Genomic DNA, 11,019 nt, shown 5'->3' on the forward strand with positions numbered 1-11,019 from the left:
CTTTCTCCAATTAGTGATAATTAATGCTGAACAGGAAGTGCCACAAACATAAAGCTGTTTCTATCCAATACCACCATTTCTACACCATAATATAATGTATTCTAAGTATTCAGAATACAACACTGATTGGACTGTGTGACAGAATACTTTACAACATATATTTAATGCAGGTATTACATTTTCTGTAGCTAAAGACATTTTCAACAGTGCATTATATGGATAAGTGGACTATGATGAGGGTTTCTGTTCAAATATAATACTTACGGTAATTATAAATGCAAAGTGAAATCAGACTAAACCTGCAGTGCCAGTTGAATAGCAGTGACTCAACTTCAAGACTTGGACAACTTGATGCTTCTCCTCATTAAAATATGTGTTTGATTCAATGAAAACACTCTTCTCTTTACAGTTGATATACTTTGCTTGATTTTGCAGGAACAAACTGGAACATGATCATCTCCACTTTTTGATGTGTGACCAGGACAAAGTGCAAAATATGAACTGCATGTGGTAATTTGGTAAAACATCTTGAGGTCAACAACATGAGGCCGACGGCCACAGCCTTAACTGAGACTTACAAATCAAGGACTCGTCGCCTGCTGTATCTGTAAATGTTTACGTGCAGACTCCAGTCCATAATGCCGCACGTCTGGCTGTGCGCTCGGCCGTCCTTGAGGTCCCTTTGACTGCAGCCTCTTTGTTTGCCTCTCTCTCCCTCAGACATGACCGAGGTCGTTTAGTTACTCAGGGAACCGATCAATATGGAGTACCACTTTACTGGCAAAGTGCTTACCTTGTATCCTCAGTGCCATTCAATCCAGCCTGGGTCTCGCATCTGTCTAGGCAGCAGAGTCAGGTTTCACATGTCCTCGGCGCCCGCAGAGATGCTGGGGCACAAATCAGGGACAAAGCAAGTGAATTTTAGACAGACAGGACAACGTGGAAACAACAACATCCTAAATTGCGGAATGAAATAAACTGGAGGCGGAAGAGAAGTGGAACATGTGTGATTTCACTGAATGAATTGGGATTAACCACAAAATATGACAAATCAAGGCCAGATACACCGACGTGATACACCGCCGGGTTTAGAGACACTTATATCAATTGTAATCTATACAATTAACTTTTACTTCTTTATTTATTAGGAAATTATGAGAGACGTATTGGATTTATCCTGAGCTTTCGAAGAGAAATGTTAACCCCACAATAGTTTTAAATGTTATCTGCAATATATATATATATATATATATATATATATATGACCCAGGCCTACTTTACAACTAATGGTACTTTTGGTGAAGCTCAAATATGATTTTAAAGCTAGAAAATTGTAAGCAAACTAAAAATGATGTCTACCATGGAAATTAAAAATAGTTCCTTATTGTGTTATTGTGATAATAATTATATATATATATATATATATATATTATTATTATTATTTTTTATTTTTATTAAACAATTCTAAAAAAAACAAATGAGTGGTCAGATTTGGAACAGGCATAAATAGCCTTCAGGAGGTTTTACTCGTTTTAAAAAGACAAGTAAAACCAGATTAGCTCGTGATGCAACATCAGAAACGCAATGGCATTTGAAACACTAAAAGTGCTGCTCGTGTTACACAATAATTCCAGGAGATATAAAAGTAAAAGAACAATTGAGCCCTGGAGTTTTTAAAGTCCACGCGACAGTCGGCTACCGCAGGATCGATAACACGAGAGAAGAAGTGACTTACCGTGTGGATCCGGATTCAAAAATGGCGTAGAAACAATACACCTTTGTTCACAGCCCGTCCAGTTGTAACTTCTCTAGATAATCCAAAGAGTTAACGACACTGCTTTCCTCGTACCAAGTTCTTTCCGCGGCTCGTTTCGCCCGGGGCCTGTTGACAACACTGGCGACTCAACTCATATGGAGCCAGTTCCTTGAAGAAAAAACGTTGCAAATCAGTTCAGACCGGAGCAGTCGAGTCCGAGCGGCGCCTCCCGCTTTAATGGCGGAGCGATCGATGGTTCTGTGACTCGACTGCGCATGTCTGGAGCAGATGTGACAACGTAAACAGTGTGATATGTAAATGCGCTTTAAACCGTGTCGTGTGGCAGTTTGTGTGGGAAATAAGGGAGATCGTCAAGGAATATTGACAGTGCAAATGTGACAAAGCAAACACTGTAGGAACGAACTACGACCAGGGGTTAAATGTGGCTGGTAATTGTCCAATAATATCTCATAAAAGTTGTATTATTATTTGCTATGGCAGTAATATCACCATGCTTATTTTCTCCAATGTGAAACACCTTAAATAATAGGCTGAATACATATCTATTTAATGTATGAGAAAAAGAATGACACTGCTCTCTAGTGTATATCTTGTGTAACTACTCCAAATAATGTAATGGTTACCTCATAGTCAATATTTACTACACAATGTTCAAACAAAAGTAAGTGCAACTTGTGAAGCACGCTAAAACAGGAGCATGTTATTACAGATGAATGAATGAAACCTTATGTCCCCGAGGGACATAAGGTTTCTGTATATTCTGTAAGTATTTTTCATACTTATCTGTGTTTTTTTGTACTTACTTTGTAGTTATTTATTTTACTAACCTCCTTTAAATGTCTAACCGGGGACAGAGTTTGCAGCTTATCCTGTGGCTAGAAGCCTTATGTACATGACATAATCTACCTGCTTAGTGACAATGTTCAATTGTACCGTCCCAGCTCCCTCACCGGGAAGGCCCAGCAGAGGATGTACTTCCTGCGGTAGCTGAGGAAAGCCAAGCTGCCAATGCAGATGATGGTGCAGTTCTACACGGCCATCATTGAGTCCATCCTCACCTCTTCCATCACCGTGTGGTACGCTGGAGCCACAGCCAGGGACAAACAGAGACTACAGAGCATTGTGCGCTCTGCTGAGGTGATCGGCCACGGACTTCCATCTCTGCAGGACCTGTATGTCTCCAGGGCTCTGGGACCTGCAGGTCGGATCACAGCCGACCCTTCTTACCCTGGACACGGACTATTTGAGCCACTCCCCTCAGGTAGGAGGCCACTCCCCTCAGGCAGGAGGCCACTCCCCTCAGGCAGGAGGCTATGGTCCATCCGGACCAGAACCTCCCGCCACAAGAACAGTTTCTTTCCCTCTGTCGTTGTACCCATGAACACTTCTTAAACAGTCACTTTCACTATAATTTAATCACTCACTGCACTGTTCAATTTCTGCCCTACATCTGTAAATTCACCTGTACATTTTTTGTACATAGTACGCCTATTTTAATTTTTTATCCCATTACAGATTTAAATTGTTTTCCTTTTTGACTTATGTAGGTTGTTTTATCATTGTTCATTGTTTTATGTTGCACCAAATCACCTGGACAAGTTCCTATGTTTGTGAATTCTGTTCATTGACAATGGCAATAAACCTTTTCTGATTCTGATATAAATAAATCAAGAACATTTTGACACCAAATAAGTGGAAAGTCGACTTTATATTCATTTCACTTTATAAAGGTCATGTGCATCGCAAAACGTGTGCTAACTGAAAATCACTAAATTACATTTTAGGCTTACATTTTTACAAAGATCATTTGGCACCAGTTTTGATGTATTTGGAATTTGCTCTATCATTTATCAATGACCTCTGTCACACAGCTGCTTTATAGAAAAGGCTAGATCCACAGTGTAGGCTATCAAAGTAATACTTGCAACAACTGTCTCTATAATAAACAAATTCATAATGTTGTGTGGCAGGTTGTGCCGTGGGTCTTTTAGTTGCAGTATCTTTGTAAAACAGATGATTGCAGCCAACATGTACAGGCCCACTCCCATGAGACTGAACCCAGCCAGAAATCTATCTAACGGCAGACAACACCGAGCTGCAAAATCACCTAGAATCACCACTAGTGTTATTAGAGACATGGTCAGGCAGATGGTGTAGGAGGCCACAGACACCCACAGTTGCCAGCCGTGGATTTTGCTGGGCATGTCATGAATGGCCTCCACAATCAGGGGAATCATCTGGCATCCTCCCCACACTTGGAGAGTCTTGAGCAGGCCCGGTTTGCTACCCATGTAGCCCTTTTGGCTGTCTGTGCGGTACTGAAGCATGAAGGATTCAAACACATATCCCAAAAAGGTGAGACAGGAAGTTATGGCAGCAGCTATTGCACGAGCCGTTGGTGTTTGGTTGTCCATTATAAACCATGGGTAAAACACAGCAGCACTCAAGGACATAAAAGCTCCGAGTACAGCAACGGTGACTATGACATTTTTCCATGATATTGGCAGGAGGCTGTGGAATTGAATAGTGGTCAGAATATGAATAAAGAGCGTGAGGGAGAAGAAGAAACACCAAATAAACATGCAGAAAGTCTTAAAAGTCTGGAGCTGTAACAGGTCCTTGTTTAAGTCTACAGAATCCAAAGAGGCAACCAGACTGAAGGTGGCACAGGTAGAGAAGATTACCCATGTTCGGACCAGGAAGAATGGGCTGGTAAAGTCTCGGGCTTCCAGTACAATTACAGGCATTGTTCCAAAAACAGTATAGTTTCAAATATTCCACGACCAAAAAAATACAAGTACAGTTTACACAAATATACTGAAAGTTAATCCTAATGTTGGATTGAAAAACATAGTCCAGGAATGGTCATGATAATAAAATATAAAAGAACAATACTAAAAGTATTTAACCTGTTCTATCTTATCTTTAAGCGGAAACCTCAGCCTCTCACCTCTCTGAATTTATTTGGCACCTCTCAAAACAAGCCCCACCTACTTCCTTTCAGAGAGTGACATGAAGTACTTTCAGTCTCAGTTCAGCAAGCTGCAAAGGACCACAAAAATGTGCGCAAACACAGTTATCTTCTTCCCACCATTTATTCTCATGAAATGTAGTTCCTGTTTCTGCTGCTGTGATACAGTGTGCAACAGCAGCATGCTTCAACCAGACATTTTTTCTCATGGATGTAAAATATGAAGCTGAATTCTTCAATGTAACAAAATGAGACATTTCTCATATGCAATTAATGTACATTCATTTTGATGTGCCATTAAGTTAAAAAACACCATTCATAATAGTATTGTAAGCTTATGACCACATATAAATATTATTTATGTATTAACCAGGCACAATTATCATTTACATTTGATTGATTTTAATGAATTGATGTATCAATAATATAATTTAATATAATTTAATAAACACATTAATTCATTAGGTCTATATTGTTAGGCATCTTTTCCGTTATTAGTTAAATTATTGTTTGTTTTTTGTATTTATTTACTTCAACTCAAACTCCTTAGTTTAATTAAGAAATAAACATAAACTTAATAATCATCATCATATTAAATCATTGATTGATTGTTTTACAGTTTTTTACGATTGAATAAACACAATTTTGATGATTTTGTTTTATTTAGCAAAACCCTACACACAATTAGCACAACCACAAACCCAATTATCAAAACACCTTAGCTCCTTTGCAAAATGAAACACTCTTGTAAAAACTCTACACTAATTGATCAAAACCATATTTTTTTACCATATGAAACACACGATGCATATGACTCAACTATGTTTGCACCAGTTACACACTGCAGTGGAAAACCTTAAACACTTTCGGCTAATCCTGCTTCTAAGTTCACAGAGTCGTATGGGTGAAGTACACCGTGAATTTGCAAAACATGGCTCGGATTTGCACAACTGTAAACACAATGTCTGCTCACACTTGCACGTGCAAAACAATACACACAGTGAACACTACATACACTTGTGTGCATGACTGTAGACACCACACAGGACACAAGACTAATGCTGTTGACAACGTTGTTTATTTTTTTCCATAAACTCAAGCCAACATGGCGAAAAAGATTTTTTTTTTTCATGAACATTACCATTTTATCCAGTACAAAAAAGAACCCTCCCAAACTCCTCCCCCTCTTCCTCCTGCTTGAAGTCTTCCTCTTCTTCTACCTTTACCTCGACCTCGACCTCTGGCACGGCCTCTGCCTCCTTCTTTTCCTTCTCCTCCTCCTTCTTCTCCTTCTCCTCTTCCTCCTTCTCATCCTCACTCTTCCTCTTCCTTCCATTTTTGGTTCAGTTTGGTGAACTCACCTGCTACATTTTTATAGTGCTTAAATCTGATTGGTGTGTTTACAATTAAGTGATCTTGTGTTTGGTCACAAAGGCAGTGTTCAATGGATTGGCACATGGGTGTGGTCATTTGACAGTCAATGCTTTAGAATTGCAAAGAAGTGACATCTTGATATACTTCTGTGTCTAAATACACACAAGTGTGTTCAGTGTTGCAAATCACTGTGTGTGTTGTTTTGCACAAAGTGTGAACTGACTTATTGTGTTACAGTGGTGCAGATCTGAGGCCGAGTTTTGCTCCTTGAGTGTAAGGTTTTGATAATTGGGCTAAACTTTAGATTTTAGTGTTTATTCAATCGTAAAAAACTGTAAAGAGCTTTAAGACATCACAGTTTTAAAATGTAAACACGTCAAATGATCAATGGAAACCGTGAATCACTTTTATGATTGAACTGAAACTTTAGTGTTGCTTTATGTCTTATATGTGTAATCGTTTTACTTTGAGAGTGGAGCCTAGGAAGTCGTCTCTGCTGCAGTAGAGACCTTAAACATACATACAAACAAATAAACAAACATACAAGCAAACAAACACAAAGAAAGAAAGAAAGATACAAAACAAGAATGTTTAATGTATTCTTGAATTCTAGTACAGCATATGAGAAAAACATTCTACATTTCAAGAGCTGATTGTATATTTTTATGTCAGTTATTATTTCCTATATTCATTTAATTAATAGAAGAGTGTGTATTGTGCAGCCCATGATGTTTGTGTGTGTGTGTGTGTGTGTGTGTGTGTGAGAGAGAGAGAGATTTGTGTTTCTGCCCCTGCAGCAAGAAAAAGTTATGCTGTGAAGTATGTTGGCCCAAGATGGACCGGAAGACCCAGTATATGTGCATAAAGTGCAACAAATACATTTGCAACAGACACACAACCAAACTGTGTCACTCATGTGTTGTATAATGTGTTCAATGGGCTCTAGACTGACATGGTCACTGCATGTGTTCAGATTGCGTTGTGTAAACTGTGTTTTGCTATTAAAATTACCTGATTACTAATGAAGTTCATTGAAATTAAAGTAAATAAAAGTTTATCGTCATGAAAAAGATTGCTTCATTTGTAAATTAGTTTGATTTTGTCCACTCTTATCTTGGGTATAATTGATTTCCTTGATTTTACAAAAAAAAAAAAATATGTGTGTGATAACAAAGTTAGAGGGCTAATATTATACATAATTTTGATGTTTATATTGCTTCTAATTGGGACAAAGTAAACATCTGTTGAGTATTTTAACGTAAAATTGTTTTATTGGGTTAAATTAAAAACCCCAAAATACAGCGGGTCCAACAGACCCGGAACACCAGCTGAGTAACAAAACAATGAACACCATACAAGGGTTAAGAAACCACAGTGGCCTTTAAGAAAAAAGGTGTGAAAACCAACTCCACCTCCAAGGCTAATCACTATATTAAGTCAGGTTTTGGGTCCAAGAAGCAGAACTCGCCGGTAGATGCTAAGGTAAGTGTCTGCAGCCCACAGTTGTCTTATGGATATTCTCGAAATGAAAGAATGAGTGTCGTTGATCAATAAAGCTTTGTTCTCCTTACAGATGGGGTACACCGGTCGGCTTCTGCTCCTGTTGGGCATCTTAGCTCCTCCGTGTGAGCGTCCACAGTGCGCCTTGGTTCTCCCAGTGAGTGCAGCAGAGCCCCCATGGTCCCCGGGTACAACTTGGGAGGAGAGGGCTTCGACATTGTCACCATGGAGCGCAAAGGGGGGTACGTCATCGATAGTGAGACCTGGGATTTGGAGAATGGCACTTGCAAACTCTACACCAACGTGTACATGAAGAGACAACAGCAGAAGGTCCCTGTGGCTGTGGTGGACTGGAGGCCGGTGTCAACATGTAGTTTGTCAGTCTCCAGTACTTCTTACGATTCTGTGGAAACCCTGGTCAAGGATTCAGCTTCATCTGTAACCAACGACTGGAAAGCCGGTCTTACCATCCCTGTAGATCCATCTGCGACTGTGAGCATGGGCGTGGGTGGGTCCCACTCCAGAGAAGCCATGTTTGCAACGCAGAAATCCAAAGAAGATCGCTACAACTTCTACAAACATTCTGTGTACTGCAGTTACTATCAGTAAGTACTAGCTTAAATTTCACTAGTTCAATTATGAAATATATAATTTAAATATATCCTTCTAGATGGCACGTATAAAGTATTATACTATTTTGTCCAAAAACAAATAATGACTAAAAACTGCCTGTTAAGAATTTTAGTGACGTTTCCAAATAGACGAGATCATCTGGTTCCAAAGGTACATTTTTTCCTTTACATTTTTAGAGAGCAAAACAGATGAATAACTAAATAAGATGACATGATCCCACTGTTATAGAAGTTCTGAGAAACATTTCAGGAGTAGTTCTTCCCTAGCCTTCAGATACAAGCCCTCACAATACAAGTCAGGTACATGACATATTTGTAATCTTTGTATTTATTGTTTTTTCAGATTCAGAATGGCTCCCAAACCACCAATGAGCAAGAGCTTCATATCAGAGGTGGCCTCTCTACCAGTTTATTCTTCCACTTCGGCAGCTCAGTATCGCAGTGTCATCGAATCGTACGGGACACATTACATCACACGGGTGTTTTTAGGTGGAGAGCTTAAAGCCATCACTTCAGTCAAAACATGTCAGGCTAGTATAAACGGTCTGACTGAATCTGACGTTAGCGATTGTCTATCTGTAGAAGCATCGGCCGACATACAGGGAAAGGTAGGCATCGACGCTATGACCAAGCATTGCCAAGCTGAAGGCAAGAAGCTAGGTCATGGTGTCAGATTTAGCACAATGTTTAGTGAGCGCTTAACTTACATCAAAGGAGGAGAGGTTAACTCAGGCGCCACCTTGTTCTCAAACTCCCGTCCTTCTGTGTACAACCAGTGGCTAACTAGTTTGAAAAGTCCCCCTGATGTGGTCAAGTACAGTCTAACGCCTCTACATACCATTCTGCCTGATAACCACAAGGCAAAGAAGGGCATCAAAAATGAAGTCGAGAAGTACATTATAAAAACATACTGTTTAAAAAATGCTCAGAACCCTGCAAAGTCGGACACAGGTCCAGTCGGAGAGATCCTTGCGCTTGTGTGTGCAATAGTAACAGCAATCTGCGCTCCAACTGCTGCCCCACTGGCAAAGGTAAGGCTACTCTCCGGGTCTACAAGCTCTATGCTCAAAACTTGTACGGCGATAGATGGACAAAGACAGACGGTTCGGTTGAGGTGACCTTCGGCGAACAGGTGAAACGTACCAAGATTATTAGCAACAATGACAACCCAAAATGGTGGGAGGATTTTCATTTTGGCCCGATCACCATAAACATGAAAGACAAGCTGCAGTTCAAAGTGTACGATTCTGATTCCTATTGGAATAGTGACCTGCTTGGAGAGTGCTCCTTTAATTTGCGTCAAGGGGAAGTGGCCGATACCTGTACGTTTCATCACGGGGCCCTTTTCTTCTCCTATATTGTGGAGTGTGCTCCCGGCCTTGGAGGAGGTCAGTGTCAGGAGTACATGGCCTCTCCTCTCAGTCCCGCCATAGCACATCGCTTCTACACCAGGAACGGGGTGCTCGGGGAACAGATAGAATGACCATGATCTCCAATAACAACCCAATATCTTAAATTGTTCTGGCTTAAAAACTTGTCTTTTCTGTAAGTAGACTGCAGTTTTATGGAGAAAGTTTACCCAATTGGTTGCGTTCACCTTCCGGGTTTCGATAATAGTATAATTTCAGGAGCTCAATAGGAGATTCTCTGTTTTTGAAAGAAACATCCAAACTGAAAATCCACAAATGTTGAGCCATATTAAACTTGCAAAATCAAACGTACAGGTTAGTGTCCTTTCAACTGACGCCAATCACATCTTTGGAGTCGAATAATGACTTTCTGAAGCCATTGTGAAAAAAATGTTTCATTTTTTCTTGTTTGTGCAGTTTTACTTAATTATATATATATATATAAATATATATATATATATATATATATAAATATATATATATATATATATATATATATATATATATATATAATTTCAGTAATCACAGAGATATTAACCAGAAAATACCTCCACAAATCTGCAATCTGACAAATAAATCTGATCTGTCCTCCAGCTCAATTTTAAAATACGGAGATTAATGTTGAAATGTCATTTGAACACAACCTATTGTTACAACTCAGAACTGTAATGGTTTGCTAAATCCTTTTCTGCATTTGCTCTCTCTAAAGAATTGTGTTTGCATTTCTGAATATATCTTTCATCATTTCAATGTCCCCTTTGTAACCTTTTATCTTTTTTACTTTAATAAAGCATCCACAAAGACAAAGCGGTGTGTCTGTCTGCAGAGAGTAGTAGCAGTGATCCTCAAGATGCTTTTCTGTTCTGTTCTGCCTGAGATGTTCAGTAAATCAAGTTTATAGTGTAGTTTTTAATAAATTAAGTTTTTAGTGTAGTTTTTAATAAATTAAGTTTATAGTGTAGTTTTTAATAAATTAAGTTTATAAACTATAAACTATAAACTTTAATAAATTTAGTTTATGGTGTAGTTATTAATAAATTAGGTTCATAGTGTAGTTTTTCATAGAAAGAGGAAGTGTTACAGGAAATTACACAGGAAGTTATACATAGTAATACTTTACATTAAAAATTGAATATAAGTATGGTTTATTATAGATTAAAAAATATTATATGTGTTTTACATTTTTACAAGTCATTTTTAATAAAAATGCATGGACCATCTGTACATTTAGTATGGTAAGATTAGACTGAATAACATTGTCATGCGAGGATTACAGACACATTGTAGTTAAAGGTACAATTGCCATGCGAGACACAACTGCCCTCGAGTGGTGAAGAAATGAATTGCAAAACATGA

At 38.8% G+C, this 11,019-nt stretch overlaps 3 protein-coding genes across 4 annotated transcripts in view; 1 reads left to right on the forward strand and 2 right to left on the reverse strand.

Annotated features, from left to right (window-relative positions):
• LOC140377061 (testis-expressed protein 2-like) overlaps window positions 1-1,898 on the reverse strand; it is a 48,367-nt gene extending 46,469 nt beyond the window's left edge. For both annotated transcript variants that reach the window (XM_072462343.1, XM_072462342.1), the window contains exons 1-2: window positions 1,736-1,898; window positions 794-887 (exon numbers count right to left, since the gene is read on the reverse strand). The gene's annotated coding sequence lies outside the window, so the exon portion shown is untranslated. The remainder of the gene's footprint in view (window positions 1-793; window positions 888-1,735) is intronic.
• Window positions 1,899-3,517: 1,619 nt separating this feature from the next.
• LOC140377643 (myeloid-associated differentiation marker homolog) lies at window positions 3,518-4,603 on the reverse strand. The gene has a single exon (XM_072463120.1). The coding sequence runs from the start codon at window positions 4,522-4,524 to the stop codon at window positions 3,628-3,630; it is 897 nt and encodes a 298-aa protein (XP_072319221.1). The 5' UTR covers window positions 4,525-4,603; the 3' UTR covers window positions 3,518-3,627.
• A 3,045-nt stretch (window positions 4,604-7,648) lies between these two features.
• LOC140378196 (perforin-1-like) lies at window positions 7,649-10,000 on the forward strand. The gene is given in 3 exon segments (XM_072463920.1): window positions 7,649-8,227; window positions 8,598-9,151; window positions 9,154-10,000. Coding segments are annotated over 3 exon segments (1,566 nt in total). The 5' UTR covers window positions 7,649-7,799; the 3' UTR covers window positions 9,738-10,000.
• The last annotated feature ends 1,019 nt before the right edge of the window (window positions 10,001-11,019 follow it).

This window comes from Eucyclogobius newberryi, unplaced genomic scaffold (assembly GCF_026437365.1).
Source record: "Eucyclogobius newberryi isolate DKJ021-1_F unplaced genomic scaffold, fEucNew1.0.hap1 SCAF_4, whole genome shotgun sequence".
NCBI lineage: Eukaryota > Metazoa > Chordata > Actinopteri > Gobiiformes > Gobiidae > Eucyclogobius > Eucyclogobius newberryi.

Bases quoted from the DNA above. Each gene is read 5' to 3' on its own strand.
- LOC140377643 (XM_072463120.1), bottom strand. From the start codon at position 4,524: ATGCCTGTAATTGTACTGGAAGCCCGAGACTTTACCAGCCCATTCTTC.